Source organism: Etheostoma cragini, chromosome 17, assembly GCF_013103735.1.
Source record: "Etheostoma cragini isolate CJK2018 chromosome 17, CSU_Ecrag_1.0, whole genome shotgun sequence".
NCBI classification, from domain to species: Eukaryota; Metazoa; Chordata; class Actinopteri; order Perciformes; family Percidae; genus Etheostoma; species Etheostoma cragini.
In genome coordinates, this window is record NC_048423.1 from 5,377,095 (window position 1) to 5,399,290 (window position 22,196).

Here is a 22,196-nt window from a genome sequence, read left to right on the forward strand (position 1 = left end):
TGTTTTACAGTGAACTTTCACAAAGCCTTCTGAAGAGTGGATCCGATTTGTAACCTGTTGTAAAAATATTAAAGAAAGGTATACAATCTGTGACTCCTACTCTGTGCCATGGCTGTTATGATGAATTAGTTTATTGAATTCAAACTCTCCAATATAATGGTGTCCGTGGAACTATTGCTAATGAGCAAATGTTTTGTTCCGGATCTATACATCTATACATCTGTGACTGTGAGATCACGAAAATACTTTTGAAGATACAACCCGCTGGTGGATAACATGTTAAATAAAAACTGTAATGTTTGACTATTCCTTTAAAGTTTGTGTTAAAGTTCATTGTGGAGTATGGTTTAACGTATGGAATGTTGAGGTCCCAACCCTGACACAAACAACAGATGAGAGTATATAATAAAAAAAAAAGCCTACCATAAAAGATAAAGAAAATGTGCTTTTTAAACACAAAGTTATAGTAAAAAATAAACATTCAAGAAAATGTATAAAAAGCAGAGAAATTAAGGAAATAAGAGAGATTCATTAACATTGCAAGAAAAATCTGCTTTTCAAGATGCGTTGAGTTAAGTACTGAGTATATGAGTGTCAGTAGTATAAACACTTGACAAAACATTAAATCTCAACTTGTCAGCATTTGCCACATTTTAAAACATCTGAGTTTGATAGGAATTATCTTATAATAGAAGCAAGGTATATTTTGAGATGCTCTCTCAGACTACTGTTGTCTGGGAGCAAACTTGAGTTTTATTGGCTGTTTCGGCCGAAACAGCCAGTCCATCTCCAACGGAATCTGATGAGGGGAATGTAAAATAAAATCAGCAACAGGAGAGCAGAGAAGTATGCCAGTCTGAATGCACATTAATGTGTGTGTTGCTGTGTGTGTAGTGTCAAGGCCCTGGCACACCAACCCGATAATCGGCCGTCGGACAATCTGGCAAGGTCAGTGACTAATGGTGCATTCATGCCACCTGGGAATATTAGGGACTGCCCCCGCGATAACGTTGTATTACTTTACAACTCCCAGCACTTACATGATGCGTGGTCTTCTTCTGTTATATTGCCGTCTGGCATAACAACTTGTTGCATGACTGCCACCAACTGTTGGTTGTAGCCTAGAGCATCAGGTGTGTGAAAACATATAACAGGCCACAATACCAAAAATTTGCCGCACAGCACATCGACAGGTGTCGCGTACATCAAACGTAAGTTGTCAACAACGTGTCACTGTTAGCAAAATCTAGTGTTTTCCACCTCAAATTCCCACAGGAAGTGACGTGAATGATGAAGTTTTCTCTGGGAAAAATGTTTTTCGGCCGACCTGACATCTTGAATCGGAAGGCGGGCAGTCGGACTAAATGACCAATCTGATTGGTGGAGTGCTTACCCGAAAATGACGAGCGGGATGAGCGGGAAAAAAATCTTTTAAATTGACCTTTGACGATCAAAAATTAAGACACATTCAGCAACTGCATGGCCTATTTGTAAATGTAAACGTGCTGTATTTATATAGCGCTTTTCCAGTCTTAACAACTGCTCAAAGCGCTTTTACATCTCATGATGCGCAGCACCGGGGGCAACTTGGGGTTCAGTGGCTTGCCCAAGGACACTTCGACAATGACTGCAGGGGCGGGGATCGAACCACAAACCTTCCGATTGGCAGGCAACCACTCTACCACTGAGCCACAGCCGCCCCCTATTTCTCGCCTAAAATGTTTTTGGAAACACATTTTGGTGAAATATCTTAGTAAAATATGAGATAGGATTCCAAATAAGTTGCCATTATCCTTGGTTGTAAAATCTATAGACAGTAAAAGAAATGACTAGCAATTAGCAAATTAGCTGTTAACTAATCTAATGTTAGCCTCCACCGGCAAGCTAACGGCAGACCGCTACAACTACGAGCGTGGAATAGCTCATGCAGTGTCCTCGAAACATTATCTGATTATCATCTATAACATTAACCCTTGGTTAAATCCGGGAGCATCCAGACCCACATGATGCGGTTTAACTCTTTTGGGCAACAATACAGATTAGCGCCACATGCTGTTATGGGGACGTATTACGTCTTGCGCATGCGCAGAACATACGCTCAGGTCGGCGTCGCTATGGTGTGTTTCGAGGAACTTTTTTTGACCAACTCGGGGAGGCAGCGAGTCCAAATGCCTTTTACTGCCGAACGTCGGCCGACAGGTTGGTGTGTCAGGGCTTTTATTCTTACCACAGTGTCTTTGCATGTTTCCACCGTGTAACTCTGCAGGAGACTGACAAGAACCATCTTCATGGTGAGGACAGCGTAGCGCATCCCGACACAGTTACGAGGACCGAGCCCAAACGGCATGTACGTGAACGGGTTCACCTCATCCCCATTGTCTTTACTGAACCTGCACATACAGACGGGAACACAGATACTCTTAAGGTCATGAAGTCGTCGTCGGGAAAGCAGAGCTACAGAATGGCTTCTGTGTCAACCTTGTGTTTGGTTCATTAATGGAATGAATGGAACCTCAGTACAGTGTGCATTTACCTCTCTGGTCTGAATAGCTCAGGTGAGCTCCAAAAGCGTGGATCCATGTGTAACATGTGCGCAGGAATCCCAACTATTGTTCCTTCAGGGATGGTAAGGCCATGGATTGTGACGTTTTTTTTGCATGTTCGCTCAAGCCGAGGTGCAGTGGGAATCAAACGCAGTGACTCACAAATAACCTGGTCCAGGTACTGAAGACCAATCAGATCCTCGTATGAAACGGGAGCCTGGTGGCAAAAGATAAAGAAGGCTTCAAAACAAATAAAAACAGATAGCCTAAGGATTAGAACAAATTATGAAGTCAGCTATTAAAAAAATGAAGTAACAAGTGTCCCACATCACATTCAAAATTACTGTACATCTCTCAGTAGGCTGGCATCGATTTCTTCATGCAGGATCTGCAGCGCTTTAGGGTTGGTGGCCAGATTGTAAAGGATGTAAGTAAGAGTGACAGAGGTGGTTTCGTAGCCCCCAAAGATGAAAATCAAGGCCTGGGAGAGAATCTCGTGTTCAGTCAAACCTACAACAACAAAGAGTGAAATGTTCAGCATGAAAACTACTTTACAAGCGGAAACCTTTTGAAATGTTTTTTCGCACCAAACTTATTCTGGGGGTGGCAGTAGCTCAGTCCATAGGGAGTTGGGTTGGGAACCGGAGGGTCACTGGTTCAAATCCCCGTATGGACCCAAAAAGTTGGGAGCGTGGATTGGTGGCTGGAGAGATGCCAGTTCACCTCCTGGGCACTGCCAGGTGCTCTTGAGCAAGGCACCGTACCCCCCCCCCGACCGCTCAGGGCGCTGGTTCAGCTGGCAGCCCACTCACTCTGACATCTCTCCATGTATAGTGCATGTATAGGCCCTGAGCATGTGTGTGTATTTCAGGCCTGTGTGTGAGTACTAACAAAAAGTGTGTACACAGAGTGTAGTGCAGTAATTTCCCCATTGGGGACTAATAAACAAATTATCTTATCTTATTCACAGCTACCTTGCTACTGATGTCGTTATTGTGGAATATTAATTTACCTTTAATGTCAAAAGAAGTTTAAAAAGAGTTTAGATATACTGACAGGCACAAATTGAATGTGTACATCTGACACTTTCAAAGCCAACGTCAAAATGATCATGATCACATAATCCAACAGATATTTTCTCAATTAGTTGCCTGGTCTATAAAATGTCAGAAAATTGTGGAATAATGCCCGTCAGATAATTCACCTTATAAATAGCAAGGCAGTAATCATAATATATATTGGGTAGCCCCACTTTTTTTTTTAAATGTGCTCTAAATGCAACAACATATTTTTGAGAGAAAGAAATCTCACGTACCCTCTGCAGTACTCATAAGTACCCCCTAGGGGTATGCATACCCCATTTGTTAAACACTGGGCTAATACATGTTGCTAGTCTAAGTCAGTCAGTATCTGTGTAATGCACCACTGTCCAGACTAATCGTTAGAAAATTTGGGTGCAGATTTAGAACCCCCCCCCCTCCCCAAAAGTTCACTTCATGTTTACGGCCTTGATAAACAGACACATGTATTTTTCTTAAGCGTAATGTCTTGATGAAGGTACCGAACAATTTTAATGAGGAAACTGTTTTTCAACTCAGTCTTACCTTGACTTTTGTGAAATACAACTGGGATGCAAACATACCTTTACTTGGCTGATCGTGTTCACTCTTCAGCTCTGTTTCTGGTATCTCATTCTGAATCATCACCTCCAGGAAGTCTGCTTGATTCTAGATCAGCACAGAGAGAACACTGGACATTAGTATCAATGTTCTCATCTTAATCTTGACGAGGAAGCGAATAAGAATATTTCTCAAAATGTCAGCTATTGCTTTAACTTTCTTTTCACTTTGGTACAGATCAAATGCTTACAGATGTCTCTTCACGATGCTTGTCTTTGAATCTCTTGATGATATTGTAAAAAAAATCCACACTTAGTCTGGGCATAATGTCAATTTTCAGGAGCTTCATCAGGCTGGCACCAAAGGGAAACATCACTGAAAGGAGAAGGGTTGTTTGCCATTATTTGCACAATGGTGATCCCAAGGTACTCGTATTGTTAAAGTATCTCTGCGTATATAAGAGGTAAAAAGGAATACATACTTAGGAAAATAATATGCCACAATCTGAAGTTGAGAATCTTCTTGAGATGAAGATTAAGTGGGTCATCTGGATTGTTTATGGAGTTTGCTTCAACACTAAAAGATGCACTGGTCACAACATCTAAACTATAAGGTGCCACGAATCTACAGCAGAGAGGTGGGTTTTTAAGGACATGGACTATGTGCAATACTGTTTATTTATTTTATGACAAACAATGCAATGATATGGTGGCATAAAATAGATTAGGCAACATACTGTTTGACATCGACGGGTTCATCCAAATTGGTTTGTTCCAGTTTTTTTGTGAGTTGGTCTGCATAGCGAGCAACAATCGGAAAAATCTTTAAAAAAGTAGAAATGTTATTAATGTACTGTACATATACCGAGAGTATTTGAGTCACTGATGTCAACTTCTCCCATAGGAACATACTGTAGACATGTACAACTGACATAAATTAGGCTGCACATTATATAAGGTTATTATTATTGTCATTGCGATGTTAACTTGCGCAATAAAACATATCCTGAAAGATTGTGATATTGCACTCAGGGATTTCTTTAATTGTTTGCAAGTGAGTATCAGTAGAAAATGGCACTTAAAAATGTACCTATAATTCTATTTTTTGAGCCTTTTTGAAAGTTATTTAATAAAAGAATGTTGGACATAATTTCCTTTCATGTTTTAACTCAACAAGCAATGCAAGGCAGAACTGAGTATGCTTTACGGGTGGGTGATAGTGCCGTGGATACGTCACATGCCTTTGGTGTGAGAGACCTGGGTTTGAATCCCACTAATACATCTACCAATGTGTCCTTGAGCAAGACACTAGTTTCTCCAGAGTTGCGTGACCTCAGACATGAAATGTAACTTAAAAACTGGTTTATTTGTTTCAAGTTATATTCCTATTGTCATATTCAACAATGTTATCGCATATTGTCCTCATATCTTGAAACCCTAATAAAAACACATTTGTATGACTGCCAACACTAGGTCAAAGGGAGCAGATTGCAGCAACACAGTATTGACCTGTTTCAGTCTTCCGCTGGTGAAGCACGGTGACAAAGTGCTCCGTATTCTTTTCCACCTTTCATCTTTAACCGTTGTAATTGCATCAGACAAAGGTCCTGTGATTATAGTTTCCTGTGAACACAACATCAGTTACATTGAATATTTACATTCTTGTACAAAATAATTTTACAGTTTGCTTCCTCCAATATATCCTCTTATCATATCATACACCTAATTGTCTCTGCTCTAATTATGTAACTTCCCATATAGGAGCTGAATCATCATACTGCACATAAAATTAACTTCCCTTCTGTAGTTTCAAATAAAAAGACAGTGTATCAATTCAGTTTTGGTTGTACATTTTTTTACTAAATTCTCAGATGCTTCTCTTACCCTGCGGTTGGTAAACATGGAGTAGCACTCCTTCACCATAACAGTTTTAATAATCTCAGGGTCTGCCACCATTAAAAGTGGTGACCGTGCATCAAACAGCCTGCAGAAAAACACAACATCATAGTATAAACTGTAAGCTTTTGATTGAACATTAATATGTTCAAGAACAAACATGTAGTCATATCACGTTTCCAGCAAACCAGACATTTCTGCTTTCAAATCATTTAATTTAATTATTTACAGCCCAAAGAGGAAATATTTCAAGTTAAAAAACTTCTTCTGTCCTGTCCCCTTTATCATCTCACAACCCTTCTGAGTTATGTTGGGACCCTGAGAGGGGCCCCAGCTCCTAGTTTGTAGCCTACTGGTACTTCTACTTAAGTAAAGTAGGCTATCTGAGTACAACCTTTACCACTGACGTCTTCCGTAGGTGTTGGCCTTGACTCACCCCCAGACGTCCCCGTACTTGGCTTGGCACTCACGGTCAAAAGACAGTATTCCCTACAAGAAATGTCATTACAAAATGTTCAACAGGACCACAGAGCTTCCCACAGGTGACCTGCATCATTCAAATGTACAAGATAAGAAAAATCAAAGTGAAGGGCAGGTTACGGGGACTGCAGAGATATGTCGAAGTAATAAAAAAATAAAATAATTCATTGTCAGCTAATTTACACATGCATCAACTCCTTAACCTACACACACACACCAATCTTTAAGATGTGTTTGCATGTGTGCGCCTTACCTTTTTGAAGTTTAGAATTGTTCCAATGAAAGGCAACGGTCTTGGTCCTGGTATTCCCAGTTTTCTGAAAAACCTATATGGCCAAATGCCATACCTACATTATAAACATGGAAAAAGAACAAAAAAAGTTATACTCGAACAGGCATTTTGCAATATACTGCAACATTTTAAGAAGCAATCGTTATGGTAGGGTGCAGTAAATCGCCAAACTGACCACCTCGATTGCACTACAACTGTGACAGTTACAGAAATAACCACTCACAGTATCAACATGGTGAAGAAGAGAGCCAGCAAAGTCCAGGTGGTTGCTGAAAACAAGGTAAAGACAACCATGTTGACTGCCGATTGAACTGTGCTGTGCCGAGGCTTCAGGGCGGACGTGCGGAGTAATCAAGGAAGTTTCCCAAAGTGCGCATATAGAGGCTTGTATTATGACGTAATCCTTCGGGTTTTACACTGCATGAATAATGACAACATTTCATGGCTGTGCTGGTGTGTTTTATACAGTCAGTGTGGAAAACAAGTATAACTGTTTGCCCCGGTGATGGGTGGACTCCAACTGAAGACTGTTAAATTCACTCAGATGGAGTCAGAAAAGCAAACACACTCCAACAACTTAGTTTGGTTCATGGATGTATTATCTAATATAATCTCTTTTCTGACCATGCAGATGATTATCCAGCAAACAAAAGACATTTATAGTTTATTTAAATGGTAACGTTTAAATTAAAAACGAATGCTATAATTACAATAATGTATGTTTGATGCTTAAAGGCCTACTGTTTGTTAATATGCAAAAATAGTTTTTAATGCTTTTTGTACATTTCGGTTGTAAATCCCTGCAATGTACTGAATAACGGCTAAAGGTGTAACAGTGCATGAATAGAACTTGAATGTAGGCCTACAACCTTTAATTTAAATTGAAGACCATTTTTGTTTATCATATTGTTTGTTTTTTATTATTTACATTTGGTATAATTCTTATTTTATTATTTCTTCTTAGTTTTTATTGTTTTATTTTTATTGTGATTCCTTTTTACTGCTTGAACATATAGATTTATACGTCTAAACCTTCTCTGCTACTATGTTCAACTGGTTCATCCTGACTTGTGTCAATTAAGAGAAAAATAAAATACAAATAAATTAATGTTGGGGCTCAAAGCACCGCACTATGTCCTCCTTGTAATAATTAAACGCTAATACACACAATGTAGCGCTTTAAATTGGGGGTAAAGAATCGCTAAACGTTTTGGTTTTGAACCTGTTTGAGCCTCCTCTTTCACCGTAGATAGATGACCCGGATGTTCAATCAATGACCCCCAACCACCCGTGGCTCATTTCCCCATTGATTTTCGTCTAGATTGGGACTCTTTTCGCATCTTCTCGTCGTAAAGTGAGCTGCATTTATCATAGTTAGAAGGTGAAGTAACAAACAAAATGTACGTATTACAAATGTGTATCTGTTATAAGTATTAAATTATGCCTTATTTTAAGTTGCCCTTGGTTTGTAACGTTAGCTTACGGCTAAGATAGCCTACTAGCTTCACATTGTTGTTTAGCCCGCTGCACACGCACGAGCTGTCATATCGGGGTCATATGTTGACTTCACGGAGGTAAACAAAGCGTTTCTGGGAGAGTACAAGATGTAATGGGAGTAACACTAACGTACATTGTACCTTTTAAATTATGTATTTCTTAAGTTTAATGTACACATTTTTTAATATGTGAATATAACTGTCTAATATAAATCTCACGCTGTCTGCTGTGTCAGTGGAGGAAAGAAACTACAATGTGCTTCTCCTGCTATGACAAGTCATAATGTCTGCTGTTAAAACCGGTTTAAAAACTCGATGCTTAGCTACTCATTAGCTCATATTTTTGTACTTTGTTAGAATTACTTTTGTATAAGGTGTTTTCTACGGTGTTACAATTGAATTTAACAATGCCACAGTTTTTTCCCACTATTTGTTTAATCTGCAATATATATATATATATATACATTTTTTTTTTAAAGCAACTTTGGGCCAGCAGAATTTTTTTGGAACACTTCTTTCTTATACATCACATCATGTGATCCTTGTCACATAGCTGCTGATTAATGCAGAAGTCAAAATGTCTTCTGTAAATAAGGTCTATAAAACCGAACGCGTCTGTACTGTTGTCATTTGGGGATATGACTAGGATATAATACCTGTGTTGAACACCTTTTTTTCTGATCTTTTTTTAAACTGGTTTGACTTTTCAGAAATAATTTGCCACCATGTTCCTCACCCTCACCCTGCTACGGAAAGGCATTCCCGGGAAGCAGTGGATTGGAAAGTATCGGCGCCCACGACAGATCACATGGCAGATGACACGCAATACGCTTAAGCATCTGGAGCGTGAGGCTGAGAACGAATACTGGATCAGCCGGCCATACATGACTCCGGAGCAGGAGTACTGCCATGCCGTAGAGCGCAGAGCCCAGAACTGGTTGAAGATCAAGGAGGCCAAATTTGCTAATTTTCCTGAACACAAGCACATCAAAGATCACTTGAGTCATCTGAATATCACTAAGACATGGTCAAGTTAATGTGAGCTGAGAAATTACATGCAAATACTATCTTCATAATGTGACAATATCACGTTTGTGTGAAAGAAAGTTTGATTTCTTTATGTGTATTTATAGGTGCAGGAGTTTGTATGTCAACTGAAAAGCTACCGTGAAAAGTTGAAATGCAACTCATTGGATAAAAACTGCTTAACATTCTTCACCTGATCTGTGGGACCTTACTTTCGCTCGCCTTAACAAAATGCGCTTTCAAGTTCAGAAAACCAGGCATCCCACCAGTTATAAAAACTCTGTAAGTAGATGGACTGTTGAAGTGTGTTATATGAGGTAAATGTTGATGGAGTTATATTAGTAGTCAAGAGAGGTTGGGGCAAAATTGTCATTTTCTGAAAGGTTAATTTCACTGTAATATGCATTCTGCTGTTTTACGTTGAATCTATTAAAGGGTTGTGGCTGTCATGAAGCCCATGTGTAGCTGAAATTAGAGTGTTCAATTCCTTATGAATCTTTGAAATTAGAAAAAGCAGGAAGGAATACAATTTCAAGGTTGATGGAAATGCTTTCACTTCATTAATGGATTCTTATAAAATGTAAATCCTTTGTACAGGGAGCACTGTGATTCTCTTAAATCTTAATAATTTGCTTCTGTTTGGAAAAATAGGATGATATTTTAATACCTTTTAGTCCGTGGCTATTAGAGCATAGTGCAGGAATTTGACCCTCAATTAAACCTCAGTTTACATCTGCAATCTGTTCACATGCAAGATACTGGGTCTATGACTTGACTGATAAAGGTTATTGCTATTACATTACCCTTTTTGAACACTAATACATAACTGTCAGCGAGCAGGTAATCTTAATTTTTGTTTGTTTTGTTATTTGGATTTTTATTTTCTGACAACACAAACCACATAAAACACAAGACCACAAACTCATCAAACATTACAATAAAAAGTTCAACAAGGGGGTCTGCTGTTGCAGAAACATTATGGCATTCATTTATATGTCCAGTTCATCCAAGTATAGCCTTATTAAGCTCCAGGGTCCTTCATCTCTTTGCTCACATTCATAGTGGTCTAATGCAGCCCATTCTAGAAGGCAGATGAGTGGGCATAGTGGTACTTTTACAATTACAATGGAAGACAATCTAGATATAACTTCTTTCCTAAAACCTCTTCACTGCGGGTCACTGCCACATGAGCTGTATCAGTGACCCTGTCTCACTGCAACCATGCCAACATAGATGTGAGAGGGAGTTGTCCATTTGTTAAGTCTGCTTGGGGTTGTATACACTCTCCCTAGTACTTTAATTTGAAGAATGTAGCATTTTACACATTTAGATAAAGCTGTTGGCTTTTGAGTAACCATTTGCCACTTTGCATTAGTCAGAGATATGCCCAAGTCCCTCTCCCATTTATGCAAGCTGTCAAAAGATGCAGTGGACAATATTGTATATACTGTACACTTGTGTTTAAAATATTACCACTCCAACATCACTAACCTCTTAAATCATATTTTTGGGTAGAAGTGATTTTTCTACATGGCTAATAATTTACTAGTAAATGCTTTAGAGTCATAGAAAACCAACAGACCCAACAGTCATGACATGCATGCTGCTCAACTGTGTACTTGAATCTGTAATTGAAGGGGGCATGTTCAAAATTATAGCTGCCCTGTGTTCAATTAGTTAGGTGATTGAGTCTGGGAAGAAACAGGTGTCAATTATGGCCCATATTTAAGAAAGGAAGGAAGCAAATGTGGTGCATGCTGGTTAAAGTGCATTTCACACTGAAATACTCTGCAAAATAGTTCCTTCCAGACATTGATTAAAAAGTTGTTTGGAGAGGGGAAAACATAAAGAGGTGCAGAAAATGATAGGCTGCTCAGCCAAAATAATTTCAAATGCTTTGAAATGGCATCCAAAGCCTGAACGACGTGGGAAAAAACGGTCAACTACCGTTAGAAAATATTGAAGAATATCCAAAATGGCAAAAGCTCAACCAATGATCAACTCCAGGAAAATCAAAGAAAACTCAAAGTTACCTCTGAGTACTGTTACAGTCCGAAGAAGGCTATGTGAAGCAAAGCTATCAGCTTGAAGCCCCCGCAAAGTCCCATTGCTGAAACCTCCCCTCCCCTTTTTCTGCTTTGCCCGCCTGGAGAATTTGTCCCATCTATGTGAGAGAGAGAGAGAAGTCATGGCTTTCAAAAGAGTAAAGTGGCAGTTTGTCATGGCCACACCCCCAGACTCCACCTTGCCCCCCCCCCCTTCTCCTCCTCAAAAGGTAGAGACTCAGAAATGGCACATACTAAGCAACGCTCATTGTCGGACTGGCTCTAGTGGGAAAGAGACTTCAGATATTGTATTAGAGGGACTACTAAGGTCTATATAAAAGCATCCAAAAAGCATGACCTTTAAATGGTACGATATCACCATCCTTTAATATCTGTCCCAATAGGCCTATACATTGACCTTGCAATGCAATATTTGCCAGTGTTCCACCGCCAGCTATTAATAAGGTGTTATTCCATATAGGGCATGATGGTAGGGAAGGCCCTTTGAAAAAATTTGAGGGTTGACCTTTTTCAAGTTGGTTTTAGGGTAAAACCATAGAGCACATAATGAGATTGACTTGGTTTTTTCAGATAAAATGCTTTCCTTAATCCCTTTCCAACTAGCTAATTCACTGTTGCATGTACAAGCCCACATCAAAAGGAAACCTAGCATTATAAGCAAGGTAAAAGAAAATAACATCTGGAACTCCCAGTCCTCCACTATTCCTAGGTCTGGTTAATCTTTTGTAGCTGATTCTGGGTTTTTTATTCTTCCACAGGGAATATGTGAATAATTTATTAATTTCTTTCAACCAGTAAGGAGGGAATTTGAGAGGTATCACTAATATAAGAAATAACAGTCTAGGTAAAATATTCATTTGAATCATTTCTATTCTGCCCCAGAATGAAAGGGGTAGGACTGCCCATCTCTTGAAGAAGGGGAGGACCATGCAAATCAAAAATCTCATCTATGGAGTCTCAGTGTTAAATCCAACATGTGTGAAGTGATTTCCGTTGGATGGGAACAGAACCAAGAGGTGATGGACAGGTCAAGCGGTTAAGTGGGATGGCTTCACTCTTACTGAAATTCACCTTATATCCTGAAAACTTTCCAAACTCCTCAACTAATTTCATCACTTGTGTAATTGACTGTTATGGTTGTGATAATGTTAATAACAAGTCATTGGTAAATCTATTTGGCCTTAAAGTCACAACCTCAAATTTTGATGCCAGCGATTTTCCTCTCTGCTCTGATTGCTAATGCTAGAGGTTCTATCTAGGGCCAAAGTGAAGAGGGATGGGGAAGTGGGACAACCCTGCTGGGTAGAGGAGTTGAAAAGGTTCAGCTATAATGCCATTAGTTTTAACTGAAGCAATAGGGTTATTAAAGAGGGCCTTCATTCTACTGATAACGACTAGTCCAATACCAAATTTAGGCAAACCATAAAAATGTATTGCCTTTCTACCTTATCTGCTTTCTCAGGATACAGCGATGTGGTAATGGCTGGATGCTGTAGACTGTCACCATTACCTGAAGGAGTCATCTCACATTGTTGGAGGCAAGTCAACCTTTATTAAACCCTACTTGATCAATATGAATTAATGAAGATACTCCATGTGCATAGCAAGGATTGTACTAAATAGCTTACAGTCATTGTTTAACATACAGGGTGGAAATTTGTCATTTAGAATGACCTTTACTGGGATCCTTACTGGGCAGCAGAAACATAATGGCTGGGTATATTCAGTGGCATAGATTGCTTAGTTGATATATCATTAAATAACAAAGTTAAGCAGCAGGTAGTTTTATTGTATAGGGTGGTGATGGCACAGTGGATATGACACACGCCTTTGGCGTGGGAGACCTGTTTTCAATTCCCACTGTGATATTTCAACCAACATGTCCTTGAGCAAGACACTTAACCCCTAGTTTCTCCAGAGGCGTGCGGCCTCTGACATATATAGCAATTATAAGTTGCAATGGATAAAAGTGTCATCTTAATGGAATGTTATTAAAGTCGTCCTTTGCACTTTTTTATGACCTTTTAGGGTTAAAGTTAGAAAGTGTGTGCAATAAAACAAAGAGCAAACACTGACTCAGCCATCCTCATCCATTAATTAGAGCCACTATCATGGGGCTATTTTGTATTTTAGTGGTAACACTTTACTTCCCCTTGCGAGCCATAACAGATGTGTGCTCTACGACTAAGTGGACAAAGAAACAACAGCATCAGGTATTTTTTTTTAACCTTTTTAATTGGTTAGGCATAAAACTGTGATATCCTGTTCCTCTCTGCAGCACACAGAGCCTTGCTGGTTTCCATAGTAGCCATCCAGTTTGATTTGTCAACACATGAACCCAATGAACAAACAGAGGATAGAAAACAAGCAGAGAAACCATAGGTGTGAGACACCTATTTCTACTTTAGCTTTTTCTCAGTCTTTTTTTGTGTATTTCTTTGATTATAATGGAAGTCTTGTTACTGGAAGAATTATTTGAGGTCTGTCCTAGTATGGGAACTGCAGGGTCCATAATAATTGAACAGGATAAGCTGGGGGCGGGGAAATGTAATCTTTGGAAGAGACAATTTACTGCAGGAGTCAAAAGGTAAAAATTCAATGTCTCAGTATTGCTGCTCCTTTGGGACAACCATTTCAAAGGCCTGACTGTAAGCGATTAATACATAAAACTAACACTCGTCCTGGGTCGACTGCAGGAAGCTCTCCCTGTTCCCTGTAGCCTACTGTTTTTCTCAGTTTGGTTTTACATATCCACTCTGCTGAGTATTATTATTATTATTGCATCAGTGTTATGCATATAGCACTATAAAAGGGGTGATCTAGTTGACAAGTAGTCCTAAACCTAACCTCTCTCTTCAGCATCATCCTCAAGTAAATAGACAGAAATATTGTCAGCAAAATGTACTTAAACTATCAAAAGGTACAGTATGCCTAATTGTTCCGCATCAAAATTGCCCTTGAATGACAGAAAATGGCAAAAACCTTTTTAACAATGCATTTTATAAGCTTATATGTGTTTTTACAAAGGTATGTGCAGTATATTTTGTAAAGTTTAGTACCTGGCATACATACTGTATAGGCTATATTGTTTTTAATAAAAGTAGTGGAGTAGAAGTATAAAGTAGCAAAATGAAATTACTTTAGTAGATCTGAAATTACTCAAGTAGGCTACCTCAGAATTGTACTTATGTAGGCCTACAGTGACTCTACTGAGGGCCATACATGCAGGATCCTGCACATGGTTTGATCCAGCAGATGGAGCTCCAGGTCGTGTTGGTGGCACATGCGGAGGAGCAGAGCCCCGGCCCCTCCTGTGCGGTGCGTCCATGCATTTTCTTGTCTCCTGGATGATGAGGTGCGTTAGGAGGCGCCGCTGCACCGGGCTGAGGAGGTAACCGATGAGCACACCAGACAAACAGCTCCTACTGAGACATCCACGCAGCATCTCAGAGCCGGAGAGACCATGAAGACAAACGGAAGACCGAGGAGTAAAGGATCACCTGCAGACGACTGAGAGTAGAGGCAGGATGGCGGGGGGTCGGAGGGGACTTGTGGCCCCGCAGAATACTTTTTTGGAGAACATTGTCAGACGGTCGAACGGTAAGGGTGAGGATTGATATCCTACATGGAACTAAAGGATCGAAACATTCAAACTAAAGCTGTATTTAGAACATGAGCACGTTCATTTACCATCAGCCTGTCTAATCAAGCCAATCAACTAGGCTACGTAAAAAAACAAAGGAGGCTAATTAGTTCGTTAAAAAGTTCCTCTTTTCATTGAGCGACGTAACAAAAAAAACGTGTTAAAAAAGTCACTTTATACTAGTAATAATTTTCAGACTGACTGAATTCATTTTCCGACCGTGCTCCAGTAGCCAGTCCCTGCAGGAGTGCATGGAGAGCGAAAAACACAGCAGGTTACTGTCGTGCAGTAGTCTACTGATGTCAAAAGGTTTCTGAAAGTCTTAATTTAAAAAGGATATTGACCAGACGTATCTTGTTGTATACTTTCTACAGGCTTATTGCGAACGCAGGAGCACGAAGTGTAAATATAATGCATTTTTAAAGACATAGAATTCAGTCAGACCTGCGTGATCTCTGGTGGGAAAACATCAGCACGATTCCCCTCTAAGCCACAGATTAGTTTTGAAATGAAACTATTAGATTTTTGTTGCTAATGTCTTAGCCCTTAAAGAGCATTTAATGGCTAATATTAACCAACAGTATCTGAATAAGTGTTGAACAGGAGGCCAACCTCCAACTGGCTAAGTCTATAACTTTTGTTAGTGAGAAAAATGGGATTCACCAAACCACTTAGGGCACACTGTGCTGTACAGGTGTGAGGAAAGTTTACCATGTTTATAAGCTCATGAAACTCATGTAGGTCCTACAGTATTTTGGACATCTGGGTGTCATTAAACATTTGGCCTTTCTTAGATCCAATAGGAAGTGACAGGACAGACAGGAGAGAGTTATGCCACTGGACAGCTAGCTGTAAAACAGAACCAGCATAATTGGCTGTGTTTCTGTACCAAACCACATTTAAAGACAACATTGGCTACACACCAGCTAATGGATTTGAGTAATGACTTCATTTTTTTTAATGGAGAATGGGTTTGGTTAAAACAAGTTTTTTTTCTTTCTGCCACCTATAATTTATGGTCAGTTCCCCCAGAGGTATGCCAAACCAGCTTGTGTGTTGGTGTGTGCCCTTTTTGGGCCTTGCTGTCAGTCTGCCCCATGAAGCATGTAACAACATTAAAATGTTTTGTAATGAAAGGGAACTTGTTCAGAAAGGGTGAATACATCTCTCCAGAGTGAGGCTTTCTTTAGGTGAACAGTGTGAGAATCTAGATCCAGTAGGTGTATCATACATAAAATTGGGTTAGCGAACAGTTAATCTCTCCCAAACAAGGAAGAAAAGAGCAGAGGCTATAATGTGCAGGATGCCACTGAGACCCAGTGACTTGTGAGAGACACAGTGGTGGGGGGGTGTTCATAATCAGTGAGATGTTTCTTTTTTACATAACTTTCAATGTTAAAGATTAGAGTGTACTTTTTTGTCTCTATTTCAGATTTGACGTTAACGTCAGATTGAACTTCAGATACAAGGAATGACATACAGAAGTCTGTTTTTACATAACATTCTTCTCTACATGTAAACCTGTCAGAGCAGGAAATGCACAGGTGCAACTAATAACTTTAATAATGACTCTGTTCCATTTGAGTGTCGATGATTAAAAACATGAACAAAAACATAGACCTGGCTGCAACTAGGACTCTGACATGAAATGTAGCCAATAATCCAAAATTAGGGGTTCTTGAACCACTTAATTGACACATACAGTAACCCGTGAAATCCTCAGTCAAATGTTTTGTTGGGTCTAGTTATATTCTACGTAGCTATATTATAAAGTTTATTTGCACGTTTAAATGTTTTGAGGTGCGGAGCAGCAAAGAAAATGTAGGCAGGTAGACACAGTTAATTTAGCTGGTGAAGTAACTGCTAGCCCAATAATGCTAGCAGTCGTATAGTGCACAACTGGTTTTAGTTGTGCACCATATTGGCCACTGTGGTTCTGCTGCAAGTAAATTATATGATGTCCAGAAACATGACTCCAAATGAATGCTAAGTGATTATAAGTCTGCTGCATGTGTAAGTAAAGTGTATGCTAATATGTTATCCACAACAGTTAAGGCCAGCTGTGTGTCCTTTAGCTTGGTTCTGAGTTTATCTGTTCCTTTAGTGGCCAAAAATGGATGAATGCAGCTTTAATTAGCATGAGTCGACAGTAATAATCACACCCATTTCTGTATAACTGTAATGTAATAGTTTCTTCACAAATTAGCTGCATTGTTTTTAGCCTGTAGCCTCCACTCAGGTTCAACAGATGTTTCTCACTGTAATCCGTTAACCTTTTTTCCTTTTTAAACATTTCAGTTTGGACATTGTCACATAGACAGACAGGTACAATACAGTTTAGTTTGGTGTGCTGCTTGTTTTCTTTACACTATCTATCTCTTTTTAATGTACCACTAAATGTTCTATACCAAATGCTGTTTATTTACAAAGCACTTAACGAATTAGACATGTTGAGATTATTCAAAATGTTTGGGAAAATTTGCTGCATAAAGCAAATCTAGGCCTAATAACAATAATGAAGCTTTGGACTTTTATTACTCGCAAGATTAATGTTCATCTGATCATTGTAAAATAACACGTTGGCATGGAACATCTTGTGCGTCGTATTTGTCAGTGTTCTCATGCCTTGAGTTTTCATTTCAAGGTGTTTTTATTTTGACTTGATCAATAATCTTTTGTGTGGGTGTGTTCATATGTGGTATAAATTTGTTTTTTTGCCAGGTGTTTTTTATTTCTTCTCCTGTTCTTTTACTGCTGTCGTCACATTGCTGTAGTCTGTATGCATACTGTGGCAGAGTGGTTTGCTTTGAGATCTGCCATACAGAGAGATTTGAATGTTTTAAGAGTTTAACCCCAGTTATCATCATTGTGATGGGCCATTTAAAACCAATTGCATCTGCTCCTTTTTATTTGCTTTTCGCTAAAATGATGTGGATTGATTTAGAATTGTTTTACTCTTATGCATTTTTAAATATCAAAACAAATTCCTTTGCTTTTAAAGTTTGTGCACATTTGAAACAAACATTCATTTTGTAGCCATTTATTTAAAGCCAAGGCAAATATTTTGCAGATTTGTTCCATGGCAATTACTGCACAACGCAATCATTTGTATGCTTGTTACAATCATTTGTATGCTTGTTACAATCATTCTTAGTTCAAAAAGCTGGCTTTTAAAATAAAAAAAACACCTAAGTTATCTATTCATTTTATGGATTGTGACATGAGGACTATTTGGAGTTTAAGTAATGACACTGAGTAACAGTATGTGACTGCTACTTATAAAATCGCTAAGGTTTTAAAATAGGATTCTGTTTGCTGTGACAGCTATTACTATATGTAGAGTGTACTTGCCAATAAGGAATATATCCTCATAACCACAACACAACCCAGCCACCTCTAAAACAGCTAACCAAGTCTGAACACTCAAAGAATCTACAAAAAATGTTCTTGTGAATAGCACTCCTAACAAGCAACTTACTACTGATAAGAAGTAAAGTGAGCAGACATTTGGATGTTTTCTACATAAGCAAGAATTTGTGTTTGGCCTATTTGTGTGTAAGTGTGGAGTGTGTAAAGGGCTGTAGACCATTATGGACACTAATGAAAATCTTCAAAGTGTGTTAACTCCCGAAGGCTGGGTTACTTAGTCTTTGGGGAGAACCTTACAAGACAAAGCACATTTTTTAACAAGACATATGTTTCACAAAAAACTTTTAAATAGACATATACAGCATGAAGTCATACTTTTGTGTCCATGATGAGGAGATTACCTCCACCGTATTGTCACTGAACAGCCCATAATGGCCATGTAAAACTGCTGAAGCACATATATCCTTAATGTTTCTCTTCCTTGTAAATGTGTGTTGAGAATCTATGAAGAAATCTACAAACAACTGTATGCTTTACAATACAATGTTCCAAGGTTGGACACTTAGAAATGAAATTTCAAATCTAGTTTTGCCCTAACATTTGCTTTGTTGTTATGTGTCTTGTCGCTCTTTGAATAACTGTAACTTTTTTTGCAATTTCCTTTTTAGTTGCAGCTCCAACAATCCTTGACTTTAATGTAGATATATGATAGACCTCAACCTTTTCTTAACCCCAGCTATAGTAGTATATTAGTTTAAGTAGTTGTATTTGTATATTGTTTTTTAAGAAAAACTGCAACCTTTCAAGTGTTCAACCATTTCCCTGTTTACTTTCCATCAGATACCAACTTTGTTCTGGGAAATGCTCAGATAGTAGACTGGCCCATCGTCTACAGCAATGATGGTTTCTGCAAGTTGTCGGGCTACCACAGAGCAGAGGTGATGCAGAAAAGCAGCACCTGCAGGTAGGCAAGAGGATCTGTGTGTCTTAGCATAATACAGTTCTCAAATACTAAAGGGGTAAGATATATATATATATATATATATATATATATATATATATATATATATATATATATATATATATATATATATATATATATATATACACATATAAATACTGTATAGTCACATATGTGTGTGTATGTATATTGATTACAGACACATCCCTAACCAATTTTAAAATAAGACTAATACTTATTATTGTGGAATTGGCATAATTTGAATGATTTTACAGATTATTTTTTACAGATACAATGCAAGAACTAGTTCAGATGAGCTTCATCTTGGCTGACAAAGCTAAAATAATCCTGCAGTTATACTGTACTACATTGTGAGAAAGGAGGACTTCCCTTTTTTAAATATGCCTGGAGTAAAAAGTTGTGTGGAGCTCTCATTTAGATCCCTGCATCCATCATAGTCTTGGACCTTTTGTAGTGGTTTGACATTAGTTTACCTGACAATACAATGAATTTATTTTATGCCAGTCTAGAAGCTATTTTCTACTGTATCTTCCTGTGTTTATTTGTATTTTGTAGCTACCACCAGGCAGAGCACCCTTATTCTGTGTTAATTGGAGAAGCTTATTTGAGGAGGATAATGTAATCGGTTGCAGGTGTGTACAGTGTGTACAGTTCATGCTCATTTTTGTGGAAAATTATTTTTAAGAGAAAGAGAAACAATGCTGCAAATACTCAACATGTGTGCAATGTTTTCTGATTCTGTTGCATAATTCCTTATTAATTAGCAGGATGAGAGGGAGAGTTGATGCATCAGCAGTACAACAGAAAGATTTTAACTATTAGTTTCCAATCAAATAGCGAGATGTGCTTCTGGGAACTGGCTGAAGCAATGTGGTCCTTGAATCAGTCTGTTGTGGTTAAGGGACAGTCATGTAAGCAGCTCTGTGAGGCTGTACTTATGCACAGCGGTCCTTTGAGCTGTATGCAGCATGCTCACAATGTTAGTGCTAACATGCTGATGTTTAGAAGAAATAACGATAAGCATTTTATGCTGTAACATCTTACTTAAGTGTGTTTAAATGCTAACATGCTATCGTTTCAAGCTTAAAAAACAATTACATGGATACAGGCAATGTTCCTCCACAGGGTTGCTGTGCTCATGGTCAATATGAGGAGCTCAGTTTTCTAGTTTCAGGGGCCTTTGTTTATACTAGATCCAACTGTGAGGAGATCCTGGATCAACGACATCTTCCGAATCCCTAAAGCAAAGCATCTCAACGGATGTTCCCATAACTTAAGACAGTTAAAGCTTTACTACGTAACTTTTTGATATTAATAAACGTCTGTTACATTGAAGCTATTGCCAAATGAGTTGACACAAAGCTAATTAAGACTATCAGCTCCCCACAAGTCTTCTCTGTATTTCTCAGTATGTTCAGAAGATTGTGTTGTAAGTTGACTTTTGCTCGCAGAAACTTAAGTAAAGGTAATTCATCCATCATGTTTTTTAATCCTCTGTTTCCTCATTGGCTACTAACAACTGCGTGGAGGAGTGTGGGGGGTGCGTGCATAGTCATATAAGGCTTATATCATGTGGACGCGCCGACAGTGTTGTTGTCATTACTTAGAATTCCTCATGGAGGAGACAGAAACTATGCACTATGGCTTTAAGAATATGTTTTTTTTTTTAAAGACTTCTTGCAAGGGTAGAAACCACATACCTGGGACACAAATCTGTAATAATATCAGGTTGTAATAACTGAAACTGCGTCCACATGACTGACTGCATCCATGGAACCGTGTACCCGGAGTCGTTAAAGTGAACAATTTTGGAGAGCACCAAAACTGTTCACATAAAAGTAATGATTTAAATGATTTGTGTACATATTTGATTGACTAGTTTCTGGACCTGTGTTTATTGTATGATAAGCATGCCAGTAAGCACTACAGCATGCCAGTAAGCACTACATTAATGGGATCACATGAAAACAGTTGGTGCTGCCAGATTTGAAAGCCGTGGGACATTTCTTGTGTTGTGGGAGAGGGCGTCTGTCACAGCCAGAAATGTGGCTATTACTGATTTAGATCCTCAGGTCCTTAAGCATAAGCTTTAGAACACTTGCCAATACAAATATTGAACAGTGTGTGACGATCTGTTTTAGGTTTATTTTTAGGATGCTAGATGAAATTAAGTCTCGTCATTGTAACAGAAATGAAAACAGAACTAAAATCTTCTGACTGTATTCTAGATCCAAATTGAGAAAATTCTATTGTCTCTTTTTTGTTTACATGTAAATAGTTTATATGCAGTTGGTTTTATCCTATGTATGGCTGAACATTACCAACAATTTCAGTAAATGATAATTAGCTATGCAGTGACCAAACAAGCCTTTGTTGTATTTACTGAAAGAAACAGTGAAAATGAAACAGTATTGGACAGCAAATTCATTGACATTGATTATAATTGGAAAGCAATGATGTTTCTAAAGTAAGCGGTAGACCCAATGAAGGAAAGGTCAATATTAGGATTTCAATGTAAGCACAACACAGTAATCAATAAACATATAGCGTACATAGTCCACAAGTAAACAGAGTAAAATATTGAAAGTACATTAAGATAGTAACAGTAAGATTTCATTTTTCCATTGTTATATAACAACACATTAGCTCCGTAGAGCTAGGCTAGCTTGGTTAGCAGTAAACTAAAAAAATGAAGTTATAAATCGAAAACAAAACCGTCACAAAACCTCTGTAATGACTAGAATACAGATAATAATCCAACAATGGCATTTTGCAAGGCTGATAA

At 38.5% G+C, this 22,196-nt stretch overlaps 3 protein-coding genes across 5 annotated transcripts in view; 2 read left to right on the forward strand and 1 right to left on the reverse strand.

Annotated features, from left to right (window-relative positions):
• Positions 1 to 112: 112 nt before the first annotated feature.
• On the reverse strand, positions 113 to 19,630 carry LOC117960056 (cytochrome P450 3A27-like). Its single transcript, XM_034897579.1, has 16 exons — positions 19,626 to 19,630; positions 18,952 to 18,960; positions 7,394 to 7,396; positions 7,053 to 7,140; positions 6,791 to 6,884; positions 6,494 to 6,546; positions 6,046 to 6,145; positions 5,671 to 5,784; positions 4,899 to 4,984; positions 4,644 to 4,786; positions 4,413 to 4,537; positions 4,186 to 4,270; positions 2,893 to 3,053; positions 2,534 to 2,760; positions 2,228 to 2,390; positions 113 to 799 (listed from the first exon to the last, which is right to left on the reverse strand). Exons 4-16 carry the CDS (start codon positions 7,121 to 7,123, stop codon positions 725 to 727), a joined length of 1,497 nt encoding a protein of 498 aa, XP_034753470.1. The 5' UTR covers positions 7,124 to 7,140; positions 7,394 to 7,396; positions 18,952 to 18,960; positions 19,626 to 19,630; the 3' UTR covers positions 113 to 724.
• mrpl57 (mitochondrial ribosomal protein L57) lies at positions 8,062 to 10,090 on the forward strand. Of its 2 annotated transcripts, none has more exons than XM_034897582.1 (2): positions 8,062 to 8,210; positions 9,036 to 10,090. In XM_034897582.1, exon 2 carries the CDS (start codon positions 9,051 to 9,053, stop codon positions 9,360 to 9,362), a length of 312 nt encoding a protein of 103 aa, XP_034753473.1. In that variant the 5' UTR covers positions 8,062 to 8,210; positions 9,036 to 9,050; the 3' UTR covers positions 9,363 to 10,090. The 2 variants fall into 2 exon arrangements, with proteins under 2 accessions (XP_034753473.1, XP_034753475.1); XM_034897584.1 differs by having other exon boundaries at positions 8,064 to 8,229.
• kcnh1a (potassium voltage-gated channel, subfamily H (eag-related), member 1a) overlaps positions 14,751 to 22,196 on the forward strand; it is a 36,247-nt gene continuing 28,801 nt past the window's right edge. Inside the window, exons 1-3 of one of the 2 annotated variants that reach the window (XM_034897577.1) lie at positions 14,751 to 15,017; positions 17,359 to 17,385; positions 19,270 to 19,393. In XM_034897577.1, the coding sequence (XP_034753468.1) occupies positions 14,945 to 15,017; positions 17,359 to 17,385; positions 19,270 to 19,393 (224 nt within the window). In that variant the 5' untranslated portion in view covers positions 14,751 to 14,944. The remainder of the gene's footprint in view (positions 15,018 to 17,358; positions 17,386 to 19,269; positions 19,394 to 22,196) is intronic. The other variant, XM_034897578.1, reaches the window with a different exon arrangement.

Excerpts from the sequence above, each read along its gene's own strand:
- LOC117960056 (XM_034897579.1), bottom strand. The coding sequence starts at position 7,123 with ATGGTTGTCTTTACCTTGTTTTCAGCAACCACCTGGACTTTGCTGGCT. Across the intron at positions 6,146-6,493 it reads AAGTACGGGGACGTCTGGGG|GCTGTTTGATGCACGGTCAC; the intron begins GTGAGTCAAGGC and ends GTTTTTCTGCAG. Across the intron at positions 4,985-5,670 it reads CCAGCGGAAGACTGAAACAG|ATTTTTCCGATTGTTGCTCG; the intron begins GTCAATACTGTG and ends ACTTTTTTAAAG.
- mrpl57 (XM_034897582.1), top strand. The coding sequence starts at position 9,051 with ATGTTCCTCACCCTCACCCTGCTACGGAAAGGCATTCCCGGGAAGCAG.